This window comes from Filicampus tigris, chromosome 1 (genome assembly GCF_054856515.1).
Source record: "Filicampus tigris isolate MCC_2025a chromosome 1, RoL_Ftig_1.0, whole genome shotgun sequence".
Taxonomy (NCBI): Eukaryota; Metazoa; Chordata; class Actinopteri; order Syngnathiformes; family Syngnathidae; genus Filicampus; species Filicampus tigris.
Window position 1 is genome coordinate 35,787,885 of NC_141217.1, and position 25,826 is coordinate 35,813,710.

Consider the following 25,826-nt stretch of genomic DNA (forward strand, 5'->3'; position numbering starts at 1 on the left):
CAAGAGTTGTCATGCAAATAAGTTTGAAGTGAACAAAAAAGTTTTTCAGATGGTGGCAGAATAAAACAAGAAATTGCTCTTGCCTTAGGTATTGCGAACGAATGCTAAGGGATGCTGTCATTGAGCCAAAAATGATTATGAAATGAAGATGTGCAAAACTGACAGAGACATACAAAGAGACATTTCGTGGTAGCCTCTCACATTCAAGGCAATGTCCCCGCTATTGGCTGGGTGTTCTGAATGGACATTTATAACCACGGCCGAGGTCCTTTTCTACAGCAGCGATATAACATTTTGGGCTCCGAAACAAAACAAGCAGCTGAAATGTGGCACACGCACAGGCACGGGCACCTACTAACACAGATCACATTTTCCCTCGTGGAGGAAGCACTTTATGACAAAACCGCCAATTTACACCACTCCAATTAGTGTAAGCATGCATTGGCCAAATCACCAAACACAAATAGCCCTGATCCCTTCCCCTTGGCACCAACAACTTCATGGCGCAACCAAGTACTGTATGCGCTGCTCATCGGAAGCTAACTCTTAGCAAATGTGTGCATCCAGCAAAATTCAATGCAGCTCTGCTTACCTTTTGGCTTTAGTGTCGTAGTCACTATGAATGAATGCTTGTAAGTCCAGCCTGGCTGCCATGTCATGGGCAGAGTAAGTCAGTGTGGGCGGAATTATGTAAATCAGCAACGCTGTTGCATCAGATTAGCAAAATTCAGAACGGCTTGTTCACAGACACATTTTCATTAAGAGGCAGCTGCACAAAAGGTTCACTTGGTTTGTTTAATTTGGCATTTCGTAGGTGGGCGGACACTCCAGAGTCCCAACTAGTTGTATACGAGCAACGAAAAATAAAAAGAGGTAACTTTCAATAATGTCTGGCTTTGGTACCAGAAGGGCCTGGTGACATTGTTGTGCGGGCCAGTTGACTATAACAGGCCTGTGGATTGGATTAGTTATGTGTAATGTATTTATGGCAAAAGAAGGTTATCCCTCTTTGGGTATGGATTAGCTAGGCTGCGTAAACACTTGATGACCTTGAGTCTGACGTTTTGGGGGGTAATGTCATTGAGAGTCAAATATGACACCTAGTCTAAGCTTTGAAGAGTTTACTTAAAATTAGAGATTTTGCCAAGATTTACAGTTGGCATGACGAGACAATCGGGGGGGGGTTGGGGGGGGGGGGTTGGGGGGGGGGGGTCCTTCCCGAGGTTCATCCGAACGCTGGTAGGCCAAAGAGCTCCGGTTGAAATTCCTCCATGCTCCCCAGCCTCAGCGTAGACTCCTGAGTCAGAGCCGGGTCCAAGTTCTCATCTGGAACCATCACCACCTGCATCCCCGCAGCCAAGGCCGCCCTCACACCATTGGGAGCATCCTCGAATACCAAGCACTGTGGGGGGGGGGGGGACAAGATGGAGGACAACAAAATGATACGATTCCATAAGCCTACTAGGCAGACGGCAGAGCTGAGTGCGAAAACAAATGCAGGGAAATGGGACACAGAGGCACCGTTTCCATTTTCAATCTGATGAGCTTGACATTTCTCGCAGGAGTGCAGTTGACCTAGGGGAGGCGATCTACCCATTAAAACTGCAATTTGAAGGAAGGTGCCCCCACCAGCCCTACTCCATTGTCTTTGTTTACATTTTTATACACTGCACGAAAACTCATCGGAGTCATTGTGGGCACTTCAAGAGCCATGACTCAGACGTTAAAACGGTTGGTGCATCCATAACTATCCGATGCATTTCAATGTAACTTTTAAATGTGTGCTTTTTAGTGCAGCGCAGTTAGCATATTGTACAATTCCTGAAGGACATCTTTTTTTTTCTGATAAAGAAGTGCCACATTCTGGTTCATTTCTTATTAAAAAAATGTTTCTTTGCATGTTTCCCTTCATCAAACAAATTGAGTCAAGTACATATATAATATATGTATATAGGTATATATATAATAGATATACAAGTAAATACAAAATGCAGTTTTGACATTTATTTATTTATTTACATTTTATTTATTTATATAGCACTTTTCATACATAGAAATGAACGTCTTTAGTTATGAAGTGAGATCAAAGATCCAAACCTACAAAAAGTGATTGCCCCCCACACCAAATAAGTGGTTGGGCTACGCTCAACGGCAACAATCGAAATCAAGCATTCTATAACTGTCAATGAGTCTTTCACATCCCACTCTTACTTGCAGAATTGCTTCAATTCAGCAAAAGTGGAGGGTTTTCGAGCATGAACGGCCTTTCCAACGTTACGTCAAAGCATTTCAGTCAGATTCGAGACTGGACTTTGACAAGGTCGCTCTACAACCGTCCTTTTAGGAAAACATTCGGAAGTTGAATGGTGTCTTCGATCGTTGTGGTGATACAGGACAGTGAATTCTGGACTAAACAAGTCTGGAGGTAATCAAGGTGGTCCTTGAAGTGAACATGAAGTGAAAAATGTGAATAGCCACAGTACTTTCTTACACAGGGTCAAGTAGCTTTAAATATCATTTTTGTAAATAAATTAAAAAAAAATTCTAAATCTTTGTCTTACTTTTAAATTTGCTTGATAATTTCAAACACTAAAGTAAGGAAAACAAGAATTGCAGAAGGGGGCAAATACTTTTTCATTCATGGATATGATTGTGTACTAACCTTACTACATTACTTAAGACTGACATTCCGACAATGCATGCAAACACACACACGCGCACACACGCACGCGTATTCCAACAAGCATTACGACACAGGTGCCGTGAAGTGTCAGGGCGATTGTTATTGTATGACGAATTTAAGTTTTTGCTAGCAGACAGTTGTTGTCTGTGCATTATTGGACACAATAATGGGGCGGCACGGCTCACTGGTAGAGTGGGAAACGACCCCAACCTATAGGTTGTGGGTTCGATCCCCTGTCATTGTGACCACGTCAAAGTATCCTTGAGCAAGATACTGAACCCCCAGTTGCTCCTGATGCTGCGTCATCAGTCGGTAGATGAGGTACAGTGTAAAGCGCTTTAAGTACCCAAGGTAGAAAAGCGCTATATAAGTGACAGCCCATTCACCATAATAATCTGGCGATGAAACTCGTTCCTCACTGCCCAACTGAATCTAGTAAGGTTATCCGCGATCTGGGTTAACCTCAAATTGTTAACTTTCAGCTACTGCTTGACACATCTGCGCGCTTCATGCATCTTGCATTAGCACTGCTTTATTGGAAGCTACCGTTGCAAACGGCACCGTGTCTGCAACCGCCGTGTTGTCAAACACGCATCACAATTCTCTACCAAACTCTTTTTTTTTTTTTCCTTGTTTTGACCCTGTTAGAGCAGAGGTGGAAAGATATAGCGTAATCTGCATCACCTCAACACACAGTGCGGCTCTGGAACAAAAGCTCGGTCGAAAAGGCGTTGGACTTTGCACTGGGGTTGCTGCAAGGGGAAAGGCAGCCAAAAAGTGCATGCTTATTAATAGCCAACATGGTTTCCCTCAAGAAAAGGGAGGGTGCATGCAAAGTGTGACAGTTTGACGTTCACAATAATGTGGTTGCTGTATCAAACTGCAGGGTAGTGAGAGCTGAGCCAAGTGGTGAAACCTCTGATTTACTCGTTGATCTACGTTCGCTAAACCTATGGTCAAGGTCATAGCACAGAAATTACGTCATTTTTATTTATTTTTTTGCTGGGTTGGGGGCTCTGAATGCACCTTCTCCAGAAACCCGGTCACTCTCTCACTTTAGGAGTTATTGTCATTTCTGGTCAGTACAATCATGCATCTGATCATAGACAGACAGAACATACCTATTTCCAGAGCTGGGTATCGCCTAACCGTCACAAAGTTAACGTCTGCATATTTAGCCAACCCACGTGGTCCCAGGCGAGAATGGACTTCACCGGTACCATGTCACATGCATGTGCCGCACGCCTGACAACGCAGCCAAATAAAAAATAAAACAGTGTTGTATACCGTTCGGTCCCACAGACGCAATAACACGTGCCGCCTTATTGGTTTTATTTCACCGATCGCCACGCTACGCAGTGTGTGTGTGTCTGTTGTTTTTATTAGATATTTTTGCGGCGCCTGCGTGTGATGTGTACATTAAGTTCTTGACGCCGACTGGCTGTCGCTGACGAGGGACGGACTACGACCACGTGGGTTGGCTAAATATGCAGACGGTGACAGTTAGGCAATACCCAGCTCTGCTTATTTCATCTTTCGGCCATTTTGTCACTTTTAGCCTAACAGAATCGCGGCACATTTCATACACATACTGTAGCTGCCACCCTCCTGAAAAAAACTATGTGGCTTTATGCAACCCAAGTCTGTGTGAGTTTCCTCCAGGTGCTCGTGCTCCCCCAAGGACCAAAGAATGTCTTTCAGATAGATTAAATTGTCCACTAGTGTAGTTTACTTTCTAGTTGGGTCAGTCTAGTCTTTAGTGGGAGAAAGAAAGTGTGCAAGACATTTTGGTACCAAACTGGATAAAGGCTCCTTGATCCAAGAATTTTTTTATGTGGAAAATGTGCCTTTTCCTCCCTATTTTGTTTGATCGTTACATCTTAATGCCTTTCACTGCCACCTACAGATGATGAGAACGGTGCTCACTATTCACGTTTATGCTGCTGATGTGCTTTTTTGTGCTCGTTTGCTCTCTCTCTCTCTCTCACTGTTGTTATCATCCCTCACCTCACCCAATCCCTCATTTTTTCAAGCGTTGTGTGTGACGACGGTGGTCTTGGCTCTGCTCCATATGGATAGCACCTTAGATAACTTTTGGTGTGAATGTACATTAAAGAAAAATAAAATTGATTTGTTGACTTTGGTGCTGAAGACAGCTGCTACAAGGAGGAATGCTGTATGCGCGTGTGTGGGTATCTGATAACCACTTGATTAGGCGAAATTAAAAGTGAAAATGTTTCATGTATTATAATGAAGGAATTTCACTTTACACTCTATTGTGTAGACCAAATGTGAGATGTCTGCAGGATGGCGCCATGCAAACTGCAGCGATGATGCATTCAGTTTCTTGCTCAAGGGCACCAAAACAGAAGTCTGGATGCAGGTGCAGTAGTAGATGCAATTTTTTTTTTTTTATTATTAAATTGGAGGGATTAAAGGGATGGTTGGGCCGGGATGGCCATGTTTTCACCAACAAGTTCATTTTATATATCTTTTAATCGGGAAAAGGAAAAGAGTTGTCATTTTCTGTTTTATCAAAAAATTTGGGAGAAATGAGGAAATAAGTGACTCCATGAATAACGCCTCTTGTTAATGAGGACAATGGCCGCGCCCTCTACCGTTCTATACTTGTTCGGTCGGAGTCACTGGAGGAACCGATTCCAAACTGTCCATTGGAAAGGCCTTGTCTGAGGTTGGCCAGTCAACATTAAAATGACTCAGAAGGTTTGGGGGGAAAATGCTGTCATTAGATGAAACAAAAGTTTCAGTTCGGAGGATGAATAAAAATGAGTATGACCCAAAGAACACCATGCCCATGATCAAGCGTGGACGACTGGAAACATTATGTTTTGGGGCTGTTTTGCTGAAAAGTGTACAAAGGGAGTGACATCACTGCATTGAGGAGCCAATGAATGGAGCAGTGGGTAGTGGATGCGATTTTCAGCATGAGAATGCCCAATAACATACTGCCAGGGCAACAAAGTCATGGTTCAAGAAGAAGCAAGTACCATCTGGACTTGGTCTCCAGAACACAAGCCAATAGACAACTTGGGAAGGGAGCTGAAGCTTCCAAGTGGCATGAGAAACTTGAGGGATTTAGAGATTTCGGCAAGGGGGAGTGGGCCAAAAGCTCTCCTGAGCTTTGTGCAAACCTGGTGACCAACTACAAGAAATGTCACAGCAATGTGCTTGCCAACAATGGTTTCACCACCGAGTGCAAAATTACATTAGCTTGTGTATCAAATATTTCACTTGATGAAATACACAGGGGTTGCAAATTTTATAGTGTTTCTTTTTAAGCATGTTTGACTGATATTTACTTATGATCTATTACCATAATCAACACTAAATACAGAGACTGTTCATTTCTTTGGACATGAGCAAATTTTCAAACTCATCAGAACAGCGAGCACTTTACCCACCCACTACGGGTGTTCAATTGCTAACAGCCACTAGGAGACATAGTTGCATGGTCCCTTGAGATTGTGAATAATAATATTGATATTAATAATATACCGTAGGTCTACTTTATGTGTTATCCAATTTTAGCCCTAATGTATTATTTGGCTCAGCAACATCTCTGAGCATTCCAATTCCAGGGAATTTCAATTTTCTTCATCATCTTCCTTAACAAACACCTAATAAATAAGAAAAAAGATTTTGGACAACAATTTACCGGTAAATAGCAGAATACAATTTGTATAACTGTAAGTTCATCCAAATTTAACGCTGAATCACTTTGAACTAGAGAATGCAATTTCTGGAGAAATTGCGTGTGAAGGCAATGTAAGCTGTATGAAAACTTTGGAATGCGTTGGAATGAAGTTGAATGAAGTTGAATCAAGTGGAATAAAGTTGAATGAAGTTGAATCAAGTGGAATAAAGTTGAATGATATTGAATGAAGTTGAATAAAATGGAATAAAGTTGAATGAAGTTGAATGACCTCAATTAAAAAAATCAGAAGGGAGGCAAGAAAAGGGGAAGTAAGGAAAGAATGAAAGAAGGAAGTCAGGGAAAAAAAGAAGGAAAACAAAGTATGAGGGAATCAAATGAAGGGAGGAAGCAAGGAACCAAGACAGCCAATGTCCCTGCCCAAGATGGCCGCCGCAGTGGGGAGATCTTGGGGTGAGTATCCCCAGTCTAGCTAATGTCCCTGCCCAAGATGGCCGCCGCATATGGGGAGACCAAGGGGCAATAACACCGGTCCACTGGAAATGAATGGTGAAATTGTGTGGCTTTTTTAAGGGTGAATGAGTTGAATGTGAGGGAAGTAGAAATTTTTGGGGTGTTGAAAAGCTGAATGTGAGTTGAATTAGTTGAATGACGTGAATTTGTGGAAATTGGAATGGTGTAAATGTGAAAAGTTGAATGTGCCAATGGAAATGAATGGTGAATAGTGGAATATGTGTGGATTTTTTAAGGTTGAATGAGTTGAATGTGTGGGAAGAAAGAAATGTGGGTGTGTTGAAAAGCTTAATGTGAGTGGAATGAGCTGAATGTTGTGAATTTCAAATTGGAATGTTGTAAATGTGAAGGTGAATGTACCAATGGAAATGAATGGTGAATAGTTTTTTTTGTGGCTTTTTTGAGAGTGAATAAGTTGAATTTTTGGGAAGTAGGAACTGTGGGTGTGTTGAAAAGCTTCACCAATGTGAGTTGAAATAGTTGAATCTTGTGAATTTCAAATTGGAATGGTGTGAATGTGAAATGTGCCAATGGAAATGAATGGGTTTTTTTGGGGTGAAAAACGTGAAATTGAGAAAAATTTGTGAAACAAAAAAATATATATTTCCCCAGAAGGCATGAATATTGTGAATGTTTTGAAACTTGAATGAAGTGAATCGGGTGAAAAATGTGGAAGAAGATGCACGCCAGAAAAGTGGGAGGAATAAGGCGGAATAATAACGATAAAGAATCCGAATAACATACCTGTATGTGTAACAATATGTTCATTGTGTGAAGGCCTTCGCCTTCACACAATTAATGGCACAATCTCCACTTTGTCAACTTCTTAATGGCAAGCATATTTAGTAGTTAGTAGACAAAAGCTTCAGGTAGCTTTCCTTTGTAATTTTAGCCCTCCCTACACAAAAAAAAAACAATAAATGCACCACCTAAGATTAGATTCTTTTGTCAATATCTTTACTAGTGTTCAAACATGCCATCCTGCACAGTCTTCCATTTGTGTACGATCGCAGGATCTATGTAAATCCAGGCGTGTGGTTGAAACTTATCATACTGAAATATATTCAGTTCTTCATTTCCCAAACGGTTCTGGTCACAGAAAGACACATATGAAGCACATTTATACATTCCGAGCATTATTACTCTTGTGTACCCACATATCTTGAAAAATATGCTACTGTAGTATGTAATGCATCTGAAATCTGAAAGGTATTTTCTGGAGAACTAACAGTGTTGCTTGAAATTCCAGCCATGAACTATTATTAGCGTTAGCTTGTGCTAAATGTCAAGAAACAGCCAAAATTATTTTTTAATACTTACAGTTCCATCTTATGGAGCTTTGCCACTGATCATTTGAATTGATCCATCGTTTGCCAAAAGTCTTATTGCCAGTCCAATGTTGTCTTGACCCGGATTGCTAAAGCAGTAACACATGAAATGGCTGGCACAGACGACGGCGCTTTTGCAGAGGGAAGCCGGAATGTTTCCATCATCCAGTAACAATAATCCAATTTGCTCTGATGTCATCTGTGGCTTGGAAGTGTTGTCGTGATGAGGATCTGGTTCTTGGATCTGTACTGTACATCCAACAACGCCGCAACTCTTTGATTTTGTCTTTGACATTTGCGGAGTCCACATTTGGCAAAAAGAGATCTTCACACGGAGATGCCAATTATGGACAGAGCAACTCTGTATGGGGGCAATGTTCTTTACAGAGGCTTGCAAAAGCATTCAAACTGCCTCAACTTTTCCATATTTAATCACTTTACAACCACAAGAATAATGCAACACAAATGCCACTCTATATAAGACTGTGATGTCACAATCTGGCAAAATTCTAAATAGCTAATAGCTGTGTAACCATGTGCTGAAGGATACGCAGGTACTTCAGCGACCCAAATATATTCATAGAAGCAATAATATACTCAGAATGTCCCCTTTAATGTAGGTAAGCACATTTTGAGAACACCTCTCAGTTGGAAGTGAGTTAAAATGGATGGATTGCATACATTATGTTGTATCGCTGTCCATATAATCAACACAAAGTGTGCCTAAAACGGCCATGCTCATTGGTGCAGAAAATATTGCTGTTATCGACCCCAAGATTGCACGGGTGAAAAAAACTGAAACGTTAACAAGCCGACGACTACATCTGTATTAACGCACATAAATCACCACTCTGTCATTCTGTTTGAGACTGAAGAAAACACTACGTGCATCGAGCGTGTACAGCGCGAGCAGCGGCGGGTGAGTAAGTGGCAGTGACAGATTGTCTGCAACATTTCTTAAATGATCTTGAAGCCAAGGGGATAGGCTCACGCAAGGAGTGGGTAACATTTCACCATCGCTGTACTCTGTTGCAGAGACCACAAATAATAGCCAGTGTTAATGATAGGCTCAATAAAGAGGGAGCAAACAATTTATACCACAGGTGGGAGTAAGTCATTATGCACGAGTCATGAGTATGGCTCAAGTCTTAACCTTCCAAGTTTCAAGCAAGTCCCAAGTTATTGTGGCAAAAAAAAAAATCAAGCAAGTGACACAGCCAAAAATGTTGCTGTCATATTTCACTCAACTCACTCTCTTCAACTGCATATTAAAATATATGATATCTTAATATATATTTTTTTCCTATTTCCAATATCCCTAAAATATAGCCCATTCTGTCCATGAGTGACGCAGGGACCAGAGTCATTTGCTCCACGTTGCCTTGACTACTATATCGTGCTCGTTTCCGGTCTTCCCATCGCTAGTATTAAAAGCATGTAGTTAATACAAAATGCTGCAGCAAAACACTTACTAAGAAAAGACATTTACTACCCAACGAATGGCACCTGGTCAACCTGAGATGTGACTTTAAACGGGAAGTCACCCCAAACAGATGTTCTATGCTGGCTCACCAGTTGAAACAAGGCCTTCTGATGAATATTGTGTTTGTGGAATATGAGTTAAACGGCTAAATCCAGGGGGCGGCCATTTTGTCACTTCTGTCGACTGAACATGCCTTCACAGTTGCTCAGGGTTCAGGTAACGACCAATCATGGCTCCGCTTCAGAAACCTGAGCAACTGTGATGTCATTATTAGTCGACAGAAGTGACTAAATGGCCGCCCCCTGCGATGGCTAAAAACGGGTGGATTAACTCTTATTCCACAAACGCAATATTTATCAGAATGCCTTGCTTCAACTAGTGAGCCTGCATAGAACATATTTCAGAAAAAAAAAATGTTTGGGTTGACTTCTTAAGGTTTTGTTAACCATAAAATATTACATGGTTTACCATCCAGTCCTCTGAATGCACTACACATGGAATTTAGAGCATCTACCTCTGTAAAAATGTTAAAATCTCAATTTAAGACCAATTTCTACTCTCTAGCATTTTGTTATTCTTAAAATATTCTCAACTATTCCCTTGCCTTCCCTCAACGCCAAACATCTGAATTTTGTCTTGGCTTCTCTTCTCCCTCCCCTCACCGCTAGGGCCCAACTTAGTTTGTATATTATGGCTTACTTGCATTCAGCTTCTCATACCTCTTAATTAAAAATAGTGGAACACAGCGATCTCACTGGTGCAATTCATGACTTGCACCAGATGAGGGGAATGCCAGGATTTCACTTTGCCATTCACATATAATATTTTGTCTGAGCTTATTTCAAAGGCATACCATTCTTGAATATTTTAGAGAGTTGCAAGAAAAAAATCTGACTAGTCAGGCCCTTTTGATCATTCCTTAGGAAGCTTTTCAAAACAACATGGCAGCCTTTTAAGGCTGGGTTCATACTGCAGGTCTAAATTTCCCAGTTGCAAGACAACGTAATTGCGTCACATGCACAAGCATGCCCCCCAAAAACAGACAGACACACACACACACACAGACACACCCCCACACACAGAATGTTGATTGATGAAATGAAAACAATATGGACAATGTGTTGGAAAAAGGCTTTATCCCTGAACAGCCACACAATCAAGTTCCTCTTTTATTGTTGATAAAATTCCAAAATTCATTCAAGTAGAAGGACCTGTAATAACCACATCACTTAACTGTTTGAGGGGTCCAAAATGAGCGATGTCCATTTATCATGCTATTTTATTTATGGATAAATGTTTCAACGATCTCTTTAAAATAAATGAACTATATCCATTCCATTTTCTAACTATGAAGTATGTTTAGTTAAACAAGGTTGAAAATTCTTGCTTTAAAGTTTGGGATTTAGTTCCCCTTTAAAAATGGATGGATTTGGCTTAGGTTTTAACCAGAGCTGGGCATTTTACTAAAAATTGAACGTCCGTTATTCGTCATCCGTCTGCAGAGTGGATACCCTTCCGTCATCCATCATTCACCTTTTTTTTCCTGGGGGGGAATTTGTACCCGCCTATAAACCGGTCCGCCGCTAATTTTAAACGGCCGGCCGTCGGCGAATCCGACTAAACTTTCACTTGCGCACCCCCGCCCAAAGATATTAGAACAGAAATAGTGACCAACTGCTCTTTGGAAGCCTGTTCACAGCCTGGTCGCTCACTCAAATCTGACCACCAAGCAACAACAACGCACTATTTTCCTCCCCCGTGCTTGCCACAGCCATTGAAGCCTCGCTGCGAAAAATAGACTAATGACGAACTGCAGACGAATGGCGGACAAAATAAAAAAGTTTCCGTCTATGTTTAGTCCGTCTATTTTAAAAATGTTCCCGTCATTCGTCAACCGTCAACAAAACGGGCGTCCGTCGGTGACGTAATGTCCAACTCTGATTTGTACATAGCGTCCGAACTGCTTATGTAACCCCAGTGCACGTGTATATTGGCTGCAGATGTCAGATGAATGCGGGGAGATTTGTCTAGCAATAATGGGCCAATTTGTCTTTTAGAAAGAAAAGTTCTTGTCCTAATTGTACCTGATTTGAACAGCTAGATTATAACAGTGTTCCCAGTGGTAATATCATTTTGATAAATGACAGGAGCAGAACTAGTTTGCTCCATTCTGTGTCGGAGTAAGCATGAACTTGCTATTATGTTTCATCAATCTTACTCAGACGTCCAAGTGCACCAATGGCAAAAATCTCCTGTCTCATCGTCAACGGTGCCTTTGAGTTTTGAGAGACGTCTCTCTTGTTCTCAGGGGAAGAGAGTGCATTTTTTTTCTCTGTCTTTCTATTCTCTCACTGAGATAGTAGTGCTTCTGTGAGGCCACTGAGGTGCAGCACTCAATGAGAGATGTGGCTTGGGGGTTGGGCGAGGTTCTCTGCGCCGCACCTGCCCGCTTTTTCATGCATGAAATCACACTTTGTGACATTAGCTTTGCTGCGAGGAATACTGAATGTATTTGTTTCTAAATTACAACTCCCAATGTAGGAGCTGATTACTTAGTAGGACAGCTACTCATGTTGTACTTTTAGGTCAGTGCCATTCTATTTTAACTTCATCCACAGAAACAAGATATAAAGTGCATTTAAACACACACAATTGGATTAACACACTTGAATCTGTGTATCATTTGCTTTTGAAAACAATACAGAAAAAAAAAAAAAATCTAAATACCGACTTATCTCGATATTGGTTCGAAAAACCAAAATGAAAAAAATGCATAATGATTTGTTTTCCAATTTCTGATCGTGTGCATGAATGGAAAATGAAAAAAAAAAAGATAACAGGCGATTTGGACGTTTTATGTAATTTGGATGTTTTTATCTGCCACAAGTTGCGTGAACCGGGAATAAACCTGAACCGGAAGAGAACTTGAACTTGACTTGCGGGAACTTCACTTATTTCTATTGAGACTTCGGCTTGAGCACACATTTGAAAAATCCTAACTCGCAGAATTTGTTGAGTGGTTTTCAGTACTGTACAGTACATACCGTCAGTACATTCATTTCAGTACTGACGGAAGGTCTTTCAATCTGTCACTTCACAGACACCCATTTTGCTGGCGAATGAAGGGAAATTTAAAAAACAGACAAACTAAGCACGGACGGAAGCGGGTTTTCGTCCATCGCCATGAATCGTCACTAACCGGCTCGGTACCGACGGACCTTCTCAGTCCGTCACTGACGGACTCCTGTTTAGCTGATGACTGACAGAAACATGCGCCACGTGTCTCGCTGTGTTTGTTCGTGTGAGTAAATTTACTGACGTGCCCACCTCTCCTATTTTATATATATATATATATATATATATATATATATATATATATATATATATATATATATATATATATATACACAAAAGTAAATATATATTACATAATATCCAATATCTTATAAATCGTATAACAAAGAAGCATTAATATAAATACAAACGTACTTTTTTTCGTGTAGCATATTGTTGAACAAGAAAGATTTATTGATTTGTTGAATACCCACTTAAGTTGCATGTACAAGAGCGTTTTGCAAACACCAAACACACCGCCTCCACAAAGACTAACTTCAAAATAAAGCTTACCAAATAATACATTGAGTCATTAATGCATATGCAATAACCTTAGTGAACCTTTACTTTGAAGTTGGCCCGTGTGGTGGCGTAACGGCTAACTTGACTTGCGTTTTCGACGTATCGGCATTCGGCAGTTTTAACGCTTGCTACCAACACTAACACAACGCTGTCTCATATTCAGCCGCTAATTTAGGACACGAACAAACCGCTGGTTAATTACGCTGTCATTGTATGATACGGCAGAAGTCTCCAGAGTTAGTGGCTAGCAGCTGTTATCTTTAGCGGGTGGTACAGCAGCTGCCTCTTGGCTTACTTTTTTTTTTTTTTCTTTTTCTATATTGTGGACCCAGATAACTTTGTAATGTGCTGTGCATGTTTTAAGAAAGGTGCCCCAAATTGCACTTCTTCTTGCACTTCGTCTTTTTCATCATGAAAAAAATAAAAATAAATATAAAACGTTGTCCTCATTTAATTTATAACAACACGTTTGCCTAATAACTGTAATAAAACATTCAGCTCAAAATGTCTGGCAGGATACCTAGAAATGTATACACTGTACCACTAAGAAAATTGTGTTAAATTGTGTTCTTAAATCCTAAATGGCCATATTATACATTAGGAGTTGATTTTTTAAATATTTGTTTTTTATAAAATAAATGAAGACAAAGTTCTATTTAGCTTTTTTTTATTTTTATTTTTTTTTTGCTCATACAAAAAAACGATCCGATCCGTGACTTATGTGATCCGTTGGACCACTAGTGAGTACCAAAGGCAATCTCCTGGTACTCATGTGAGTACTGCATGAATAAAATTATGTGCACCCCTGCTTATGTTGCATCTTAATGGGAATATGAGTGGATGTACATGGACGGAATTCAAAAGAGAAAAAACACTCTATCAGCCAAGCAGGAATTGAGTTAGCAAAAATGTATACACTTTGTTAGCAACACCCCAATAATGCACTCTAAGCATGAATATAAACCTTATTAACATATCGTCCCTGCCCTGTGAAAAACACTTGTGTATATATATATATTTTTTTATTTTACGTGAATGGGGTTTCCGCATTACAGACAGCCCATTAACATGACATTTTTTTCTAAAATTACAAAATTGGACATACATGTTTTTCACAGGACAGCGACGATATACTGTATATACTTACAGAAATAGCATCTTGATGGGTATTTCTGAGGTTCACTTAGAAAAACGTTCCGTCAGCTATCCATACCATTTACTTCCTGCTAGTAGTACGGCCACTAGAGGGCGCCAGCCACTGGTATCGCTGACTGGTATTTGCAGCATTCACGACACCTTGAAATAAGGCCTGTACTGAGAGCTGGTATCGGTACTCGCCCATCCCTAATAATAATAATTCTTGAAAAAACGTGAATAAACCACAAATAAATATTTTCCATGAAAATAAGGCGGCTATGCTACCAGATATTTCCAGTGGTATATTTTTGGCCACTGGATATTTGTGGGGTTTTTTTTGTTTTTTTGTTTTTTTGTACTCTTTAGTCTATATAAAATATCTATTTTATACATAAACTGAAAACAAATCACAGAAAATTGCCAGTACTTTCATGTAATTTTAAGGAGAACTATATCAGGATATGTATCTTTATTGGCAATCGGGATATACACTTTACTCCATATCGCACACCTCTACGAGGAAGTGTCATCGCAGACAAGCTCGCTGTCCGTCCATTGGCCGAGAGGACCCCCGATTAGCTCAAAAACGGGCTAATGGCTAGTGCCTGTCGTTGTGACATGGAAAACCCAGTGAAGACACTTTGGGATATATTCCAGCCACCAGATGTTTAAACAAATATATTTTCATAGCTCAAACATGCAGTCTATACATGTGTGTAGTCTATATCAGAGTTTTTCAAACTGTTTTGAGTCAAGGGACATTTATTTCATTGAAAAAATCCCGCGGCACACCAGCAGCTGAAATTGTGAAGAAAAAAAAAGCTTATTTTAACAAGATAAGTATTATATTGTTTATATAAGCATTTTTTTAACATTGAAGAATGACGTTATATTATAACGTCTTGATTAGGAATTAAATAAACACAAAGAAAAATGTATTTTATCATGTTTCAAATTGATACTTTGTGTGAAACATGGGCCTGTTTGGATAAACATGCGTCACTAATTCGCTCGTCTCTAAACAAAGACAATTGGCTACCTGCTGCTGCCACCTGCTGGTATGGAAGAGTACTACAATGTAGTAAAGACATGATTACGCTGCCAGGCGCTAGACCACACAGGCATACAAATTAGATAATTCCCCACGGCACACCTGACAATAACACACAGTTTGAAAAACACTAGTTTATTTGATTGAGAATTGAGAGTTGAGTCGAGTTGAGTGGGCTTTCAGTACATTCAGCGGACACACCCACACACACCCTTAAGTGGGAGCAAAAGTGTGATCATTTTTGTTTTTTAATTGCAGATTTATTTATTTATTTTTATTATTAATCCTTCAAATCTGGCAATATTAATTTCTTTTTGCTTGATTTAGACAAGAATGCCCATTAACATCAAACATGCGGTCAGTGAAGGCTTTACCATTTACTATTGACTATTGGAAAATTGTTGTAAAAGTGGGCACAAGTATTCTGTTGGAGCATTTTTTTTACTGCAACAATAACCACATGAATCAACACACGCTCCTACTTTGTATTTGTTACAAAAATAAAAACGTCGCCCGTACATACGATGCAGAGATGTAAATTTATCAGTTTTACCCCTAGTTTGTACCAATTAGTGACCATATGCTTCCTTTCACTGACAACGTATTAGTTTTTGCAAAATCCAATAAGGTTGCCCTCCCTACCTTTGCTCTCTCACACTCTCTCGCACGTGTGCCCCCCCCCCCCCAACACACACACACACTTAGTTTTGTCAGATAGTCTGAGCCAGGAGTGACGCATCATCATTTATTATTCCACTGAACACTCTGTCAATTCCTCCTCTGAACTGCGGTTTCATATCTCATCAAGAAAAATGCCAGCCCAAACCACGGCTGTCTGCGGATAAAAAAGAACCAGGTGTGCATTGCCACAGGCAGACGTATTCGTCGGAAGAAATCCTTTACAGTGAACGAAGGATGGGCTGTGAGAGTAGAGCTGCCAAATGCCTCAAATTTACCTGTTCAATTAGACCACAAATGTCAGGATGATATGAATAATGCCATAATCTTTTCCTTCACACGAGTCTATGATGTCCTTTTCTCCTTGCGATCAATCAAATATAAACAATGTCAATCTTTCCATGTTGTAAAGTATTCAATAGTATCTGATGCCTAAAGGGACATCACTGGAAGTCAAGTGGACGCCCCCCCCCTTCCCTTCCCTTCCGTTTTTCTGAAGTTAGTTTCTGAAAATATAGCTTAACCAGACCATGAACTCAAATCGTGCATCTTCTAGTGACCAGTAGAGCTGATTCAGGTGTTTTACAGCACAAGCACTAACAGTAGAGACAAGGGGGCACTGCTGGCCACTGATTAATTCAGTCTTTGTGAGCATACTATTCGGAAAAAACAATTTAAATTAAAAAGAAAAAAAAAAAAGATGTATTTTTACTTGGTGTATGAATAATAATGTATTTTATTATTCATGTGTTGGATTCTTGTGGACAAGGCCTGTTAGCTTTATTAGCTTGTGGGTTTAGCCAAATCTACGCCCAACTTGCTTGATGTGTTTTGCTTCCACATATGTATGCTAATGACTCACACAAACACACACACGCACACACACACATAGACAAAACAAGTTTATAGTGTTCCAGCTGCTTTCGCTCCCCTTCCCCTTAGAGCTGGAACACCTTTGTAATCAGGGACTCCGAAGAAAATAAAAAGAGAGGAGGCGCGGGAGCCGGGCACAGGGTTTTAGGAACTGTAATGGTGCACTTCCCTGCGCTCTCCTTGCAAGTAAAAAAGACAATATTGTTGTCGAGTGTCTTCTCTCCTCATAGTGTGCATTGTTTGCTAATGTCTCACTTGGTGTGAACCTGACACTTGGTTAAAGAACAATTACGACTACACAAGAGAAAATAACACATTTCACTGAATAATGGACTATCAACTTGTTTTCATTTTTCACTCATTTCATTTTGGGCTACACGGCAAAGTGACATTAGAAACACAACAGCTATTTTGTCGGCTAAAGCAGTACTAACAGTATTTATGTAGGCCTGGTTTCTTAAAAATTGATCAGTAGGAACTGCAACTGTGTCAGACTGTCATTTTTGCCTATAAAACTGCCTTTGAAAAAGTAATCCTTGCCAAACTGTATTGGGCACGCACCTAGCGGCTAGCTGCTAGCCACTACCGCTAACGCCGGCAACAGGTTTTTTAGCTTCCTTACATCAATTGAATATGATTTCAAGATGACATTTTGTTGATGTTGGTGGAAACAGTTTGTGACTGAAATATTGTATAAACAGTCCCCAACTACAGCCAGGAAGACTGTACCAGCGGTCATGCGACCTTGCGACTGTTAAGGGTGGACTTTGTGGACGGACGGACAGAGGCTGAGAAGTCTTTTAAAAAGGACGGACTAAGCAAGGACAGAAGTGGGTTTTCATCTGTCCCTCTGTTCGTCCCGAACCGCAACAAGTACCAGCTGATGTGCTGTGTTGGGCTCTTTTAAAAAGAAAGACCACCGTTCTCCTCCGGGATACCACAGAGCAGCCATGACTAAGCCTGCACAACACTGTACAGTGCTCTTTTTCGTGTGTGTTCCCTCCCTGCAGTACTGTTCTCACAGGCATAGTCGGCCCTCTAGTGGGCGCCCATTTCACTGTTAACTAACTGTTATCATTGAGTACAAATCTTAGTCCTTCGCGTGTGAAGTATGTCCTTGTCTGGGACCTCTCTAGACTGTAAAAATCTATCCAAACCTGACCGGTCATGCCAGCTCCACCGTACACTGAAAGCTATAACCCGGAAGTGGAAGACGTTCGTTCTCCTCCTAAAATAACATTCCGCTATTTTGCAAGAATTATTTCTATTGGAATAATTACTTGTTGGGCAAAATGCTGTAAAAACTAAAAATGTCTTTTTGCAATAAAACGCAACAGTATTGCTTTAGTACGCAATCTTAAATATTCTTGTGATGTCCCCTGGTTTGCTCCAAACCGCATCCGCATCATCATCATCATCATTATCATGACGATTTTGTGTTAGCATCTAAATGCTATCTTGGTTAAACAGTTGTAAACAGTTCAATCCACTCACGATCAGCTGATAAGTGGATGTACATAGGAAAATTATAGATTTTAGAATTATAGATCCAAAGTTTGAATTGTTTGTGGCTTGCTTGTCTTAATTCCAGCTCCGTCAGTGTCACGAGAACGACGCATATTAAAATAAATACATGAATGAATGAATAAATAAATAAATCAATTGATAAATAGTGTGCGTGAAGAGGAGGACTGTCGAGTGTCAATAGAGACAACAAGTGTACGGTCTGAAGTCAATGTGGGAACAGTGCACACAATTATTCAAGATGAATTGGACACGCAGAAAATGTGCACTAAGCTTGTCCCAAGGCAAACGGCCAGCGCTCTTCAAATCGTGTCCGTGGCATTTCCACGGGGACAATGCACTGTGGCGCTTCCAAGTATTTGACTGAGATGGGTATCAGGACAATTCCCCGCCCTCCCTACAGTTCAAACCTTGCTCTCTGTGACTTTTGTTTGCTCACCAAGCTAAAGGAAAACCTCCGAGGCAATCGTTTTGAGACCATTGAGAAGATGAAAGATGCTGTGATGAGGGCCGTGGATACGTTCGCATCGGAGGAATTCCAGGGGGGTTGTTGGAATGATATAACAAGTGCATTGCAGCTGGACTGGAGTGCTTTGAAGGGGACTAGAGTTTAGAGCTTGTCCGAGGAAAAAAAAGTCTACCTACAAAAAAAAAAAGTCTCAAAACTTATTGAAGGACCCTCGTTTGAGCGTTTGTGTTACCAGTAGTTGAATGTGTCATATGTAACGCTCACATTTATGTCACACTTTTTTGTTTGTTTTTGTTGTGACATTAGGTTGTGTATACAATCGCGATATGCAGACCAATTCCTCGTTTCAATCTGCTGTGCTATGAGCATTTCTCAAATCGTAGAAGCAGATATATGTTGCATGACCGACTGAGTCATGTTATCTAAAATTAATAGTTACGGTGTAGATTTGTCTGTCAAAAATATAACATCATTGTTAATCGTTTGCAACTGCAGTAAATGGTCGAGTACATATTGGTTAAGAACAATTGGCCACTTAGGGTGATCGATAGGCCATAAAACACTTCGATGATTGGAGATCACCGATTACATACTTTCCAACGAAAATCGGCTGAACACGATCAGTGATCGATCGATCGATCGATCGATTGGAGCACCCCTTGGTTAATCAATATTGGAAAATAAATACTCACAGTGTCTGGTGAAGCTGGGGGGTTGAATCTGCTGGCACAGACCAGGAAGGAGTCAGGCCGGGGTTTGGAATTCTTCACCTCAGGATCGTCTCCCAGGACAATGTGGTTGAACAAAGCAAAGAAATCTTTGTGCTGGCTTGTCTTCAATTTGAATGTCGCGCCTGCTGAGCTGGTCGCTACGGCAATAGGGATACCATGCTTCTTTAAATGGTTCACCAGCCTTTCCACACCTTTAAAAAAAAAAAAAAAGATCTTACTCAACCTTATCATTGCAAGCAGTAATACTTCCCTAGAGAAGGAATGCATCTGTGACATTGATGAAATGAGATGTAAAGTCTCCAAAAATGTTATTAACTTTAGTACTTACTTAGCAAAAGACAATATTCCAATCAATTACTATGAAATGCTAAATGCAACATCAAAGAAACCTGGAGTCATAAAATAACAAATTAAAAAGCAGCGTAAAAGGGGAAATGAGTATCATAATATGCCAACTGAAAAAAGTAAGATGCTGCAAATTATTCCTTTTTTTTTTTTTTTTTTTCTTCTAAACCAAAGTAGGCCCTAATCTTGCAAATCAGATTAACCAAGCAAAAAAAAACAAAACATAGCATCATCTGTACCCTACCAAATAAAAATTTGAAAGACAAGGACGGATTTCATATGGATTTTATCAAACAGTTGGTGGGACTGTTTTCAGACATTTACAATAAATCATTACAGCAGGCTATAGCTCCAGATGGTATGAGACTGTCAAAAGTAATCCCTATTTTTAAACATGGAGAAAAGTCAAGTTATAATAATTAACATTACACCCCATCTCATCAATACCCCAATGTTCAAAACCTCTTGAGAAATGTTTCATGGCGTGCTTAGATTCATTTCTGAATACAATATTATATGTGCCAGCCAATTTGGTTTTCAGAAAAAAACGCTCAAGCTCAAGTGCAGTTTTTGAGTTAACAGAAGAAATAACTAATAAAACCCAAAAAAGGATTGATTAAAGTTGGAATATTTATTGATGTTGAAAAATCTTACAAATATTGGAGCATTGTGGAATTAGAGGACAAGACAATGATTAGATTAGAAGTTATTTAAGTAACGTTGTGATTGGTTTGCTGTTAGCGTGACGTGTAGATTTTTAAGACTACTTATTGATGATCAATTTAACAGGGAAGTACAACATATTGCACATGTCCGCTCCAAACTTTCCAAAACTATAGGTTTGATGTATCACACAAGAAACTGTCTTGATCAAGACGTGCTCAAAAATTCGACCATAGTTAAATTACTCTTCTGAAATTTGGGGTAACACATCCTACAAAGTTACAGAAGATAATTAATAACTCAAAAGAAGGTCATCGGAAAAACATGAACACAAAACTCCATTGTTCATAAATTGAGACTTTTAACATTTCTGAAAATTGAGGACGATACTAAACTATTCCTGGAGTATAAAAACTAATGTTCTTACAATGACCATTGAATGAAGAAATTAAAACAAGTACTGTTGCCTCACAACAAGAAACCTCTGCTTTAGAGTCTCACAAATGGTGTTTGTGTTCTCTGTTATGTTCTCTCCAGGTACTGAAGCTTCTTCCCAGAATTCAAAAACATCTTTTGTGAAATGTTGTTAATCCAAGCGTTTGGAAAAACAAACACTTTTGAACAAAGGAGGCAAAATGGAAGGCACTCCTTGGCAAACAAAGGAGGGGGTCATTTGCATCAAATAAAAGTTGACGCCCATCTAAAAGAGAGTCTCCCATCCATTAATTGCAAATACACATAATGGCGGAGAGTTACTAGTGCAAGTTTTAAGACAATGCCTACAGCTGTTTTAGCGGACTTGTAATCATCCTTTCCAAGAAACAGTACACAATAAATACTTTATTTTATAGTTTGTCTTAAATAGTCAATGTCAATACGTTTACTTATAGTCCCCTCCAAAAGCATTGGAATGGCAAGGTCAATTTCTTTGTTTTTGTGGTATACTGAATACATTTGTGTTTCAAATCCAAAAATGACTAGTTCAAAAGTCCACCTTTTTATTTCATGGTATTTACTGTACATCTAGATGTGTTAAACAACTCAGGACAGAGCACCTTTTGTGTCGGTGCCCACGTGGTGGCACAAATTTTCTCTATACGCAGCAGGGCTCAATCCCTATCTCTCGCAAATAGATGGGATTCACTGTACAAACAATGACGCAAAACTTTCTGTTGGAATTTACATAATAGCAGTTTCTCAATGTGCGTTCTTGCGTCCTTGTTATCTTGTGAAATATCAACACTCGCGGCCTGGGTCCTGTTCCAATTGAAAATACGCCTAAAACAACAACACACGCAATACCCAGACAGATTTTGTTCTTATCTACTAGTTTAAACCAAGGATGTAACTGGTTGGTGATTTGTGAAGACTTGTCTGGGAAAAAAATCCCAAGATGCATTTTTTTACTGCTATCAAAATAACTAGTATAACAGTGGAGAAGTCTCATGTTTGTAAGGGTTTCTTTTTTTCCCCTTTCATCATGCTAAAGAAATAAATTTACTTTTAAGAATAGATGCATTATAAAGGTGTCTCCCGAAAACAACTAATTCATAAAAAACGGTTCAAACTTTGTCAAAGTTTAGAATTCAACTAAATTCGTTTTTTATTTGTAATACACACACCACAAAATGTAAAAAAAAAACATTAATAAGTTAATAGTTGTACAAATGTATTGAAATCTAGTCACGAGATGTGTGTGATGACTGTGATGAATTACTGAAATACTGTACATCAGACACAGGTGGGAGTTCAAACAGTACACAGTCTTTCCAATTACTCAGATACCATTATTTATTTGTTATTATTAAAATATATTAGGGCTGCAACGAACGATTTATTTTGATAATCAATTCATCTATCGGTTACTTTGTCGATTAATTGATGAATCCGATTTTAAAATACATTTTATTTTCCATCCCTTTATTCAAAAAGAGGACTTTTTTTTTTTTAATTGACAATGCAGAAAATGCACTAACAAATTTGTAATGATTTGGTTATGATGGTTTGGTCTGTAAAGTGAGAAAAAAGGCAAAAATGTTGATCATTGTTTTCCAAAGAAAGTTCAGATGGTTTTTTGGGGTTTTTTTTTTATTTTAGGTCTCTAAACAATTCATTGATTATTAAAAAAAACACTAATTGATTAATTTGACAATTTATTAGTTGTCACTTAGTCCTTGCAACTTTACATTATATCGTAAAGTTTTGCCTACTGAAGTGTCAGGTGAGCAAACACAATCAGAAAACCAATGGGAAAAATTGAGGGGGGGAAAAAGACTATGCAGACCTGGCATGAGTTTAGCCGACGGGAATATCCTCTCCTGTATTTTTCTGGTTTCAGTAAGGAGTTCCTCTGCTGTAATAGGAAGCTCCAGAGTGTCTCGGATTGTTTGAGCTGCATCCAAAGCCTTTGCACCCATCACTTTGGATTTAACTCCCCATGTGTATTTCTTTCCAAAACGGTCACACACTTCCTGGAAGGACACAGAGTACAGTAGCTCGGTGTCTGAAAAGAGAACACATGAAAGAAAATCATATACTTTGAACTAAATACATGAAAACTAATACAATGAAACAAGTAGTTTTTCGTAGTAGTAGTTTATCTACAAAATCCTCACTTTCCAGTAGACCCCCAAAAATGGCATGCTTGTTCAATCATTAACATTGTATCGTCGTAGAGGGCAAGATATTCTAAGCACTTTAGATTGGTCAATAATTAGTAAAAATAGATAAATAAATAAATCATAACAATAATAATAATAACACCCACGCCGACCAATAGAGTAGATTTGTAAATAGATTTTGTTTGAGTAAAATAAAAATAAAAACAATTTAAACAAAAACACAAGCTAGATGTAAACGATAATGATAATTATACCACACTGTACAAACAAATGACCGCAGATTTAAGTGCTAGAGCACAGTAAGAGATACTAAGAACTGAGGTACGATACATACGTCACGTAACAGCTAGTGAATACGCACAGAAATTAAATAAAGTATAATTTGGCTGGATCGAATCCTAACAAATTATGGAACCTTTGGCTTTCCAACTAAAGTAAAAACATCATTTGTATTAAGTTACCAAATATTGTCACTCCGTGGGGTTGACGTGAACATGCTTCCAAATAAATGACTCCTACAACACTGACAGTGTATTTCTGTATTATCATTGCTTTCGTGTAGTTTCTAAAATACATGAATATTAGATACTTCGTGTGTGTGAGAACGAGTTTTGCAGGGTACCTAATAACAATCCATCCATGTCGAATATGACATGGCTCACAGGTTTGTAGACGTTGCCTGTCACCGACATGTTTAGAACTTTTACTTCCGTGTTGGAGTGAGGGATAATCGTAGGCAGAAATACGGCGAGTCGGAAGCGCCAAAACACGAGCAGCGTTAAAGATCCATGACGGACACACGTTTGTTTCCACAGTTAAACAAAAGTGAAATTTACCATAGAATTTTTTAAACCTCAAATGTACATACTTTATGCAGTAATACATTTTTTTAAAAAGGAGAAATGTCAAATCTATTAAATTCCAAACTGGAGGGCAGGAGCTCCAAGTTCAAAAGGGGGCACTTGACGTGATTTTGGTCATTGTTTTTTAAATGTAAAACAAAATAATTGCTAATTTGTGATCCCCTCTGGATAGTTGGGTAAGCAAATTTAGAATTTCTTTTATGGAAGTGGTAAAATAGAGGAAGAGGATTAAAGACAATGTCCTGGACAGGGATACAGCAGTAAGACTGCATTTTCTTTTCGACTGGTAATAAACTACAAAGACATCTTGAAAAAGTTGTCATTTCAGGTTATTGTTAACAACAGACTAATGAAAGCCAATTGTCTTTGAGGACACCAGGCACTGGCATCTCCAGCACTTGTTGTGAGCCATTTACTTATAGGCCTAGCTACCCAGATTTCAACCTTACCCAGATTGTACATGTGAAGTTAAGCCACAAATTAGTATTTTGTGCACCCATTATATCTATTAGCATTTTGTGTCCATGTTATGTGTATAATGTGCCCATAAAAAAATACATTTTTAAATAAATAAATACATAAAAATCCCATGTCATGCCTGGAGCTCCATAGATGTTCGTGGATCTGTTCTCACGGAGCTGTTATTCTTTTCTTTAAAATGAACCAAAAAAATGAGAAAATGCTGATAGGAGAAGGTGGTCAGCATCATTTTCTCCATCCACAGCAAAACCCTGCTTCTCTGCCCTCAAATACTTTGCGGTTACATTGTTTTAGTACAAAGTGAAGTGAGACACTTCAGTTAAGCACCTTTGGTTGTACAATCACGGGAAAATAAATCCCAGCAATGTATTCATAGCACTCTATGTAAAGGAAAAAAAGGTTTCGAACTGTATATAATTTGAAAGTTTTCAAATCTTCTTTTCTGTCAAATGTGAATGCTTTCTGATTCCCTTAGTTCTCTGTGAAAGCAAACAAATGATCTGAACCTTAAATCACAACTCTGATCAGCAGATGAGACCAATAATTTTCATTTTTCATAACCGCATTCCATACATAGGCCTATTGTACCTGCAAAGCATTTTTGGAGCGCAAATTCTGGAGCACAAAATAATGGAAAGTGTTGTGTTTATTTATTTTTCATTAATAGCTAGCAAGTAGCAGCTGAGTTTAGGGCTCCAAATTGGTTTTATGACACTTAGAGTCTCAAAATGCTCTTAATTCTGTGGACAGTCGGATGGATGGCGAGAACTCTTTTAAAAAGGACAGACTAAGCAAGGACGAAGGGAGGTTTTCGACCATCCCTCTAATCGTCCCGAATGCCGATGCCAAATACACGAATGTAGCCCGTTTTTTGGCCGACAGACGTTTCGCAGACAAACGTAGTGTCTCGTAGCCGATTTTGAGTTGTCTTGACGCATCGTAGCTCGTGTAGTGTGACATACTCAGCGATGGGTCGTTTGCTCGTTCTTACTGCCCTCTCCCCGTCATCCAGAGCAAGTCCATAGTCTCTCTCCTTTTTTTCCCCCTTTTCAGAGCAGAGAACAAACATACATAC

General features: G+C 39.3%; 1 protein-coding gene across 1 annotated transcript; it reads right to left on the reverse strand.

The window, feature by feature from the left end:
* Nucleotides 1-781: 781 nt before the first annotated feature.
* On the reverse strand, nucleotides 782-24,140 carry pudp (pseudouridine 5'-phosphatase). The gene is made up of 4 exons (XM_086036867.1): nucleotides 24,031-24,140; nucleotides 23,072-23,290; nucleotides 19,741-19,970; nucleotides 782-1,402 (listed from the first exon to the last, which is right to left on the reverse strand). Exons 1-4 carry the CDS (start codon nucleotides 24,098-24,100, stop codon nucleotides 1,226-1,228), a joined length of 696 nt encoding a protein of 231 aa, XP_085892993.1. The 5' UTR covers nucleotides 24,101-24,140; the 3' UTR covers nucleotides 782-1,225.
* Nucleotides 24,141-25,826: the final 1,686 nt, after the last annotated feature.

Bases quoted from the DNA above. Each gene is read 5' to 3' on its own strand.
- pudp (XM_086036867.1), bottom strand. From the start codon at position 24,100: ATGTCGGTGACAGGCAACGTCTACAAACCTGTGAGCCATGTCATATTC. The intron at 23,291-24,030 runs GTACCCTGCAAA...TTCTCTTTTCAG, and splicing joins CATGGATGGATTGTTATTAG to ACACCGAGCTACTGTACTCT. The intron at 19,971-23,071 runs GTCTGCATAGTC...TTTTTTTTAAAG, and splicing joins GTCGGCTAAACTCATGCCAG to GTGTGGAAAGGCTGGTGAAC.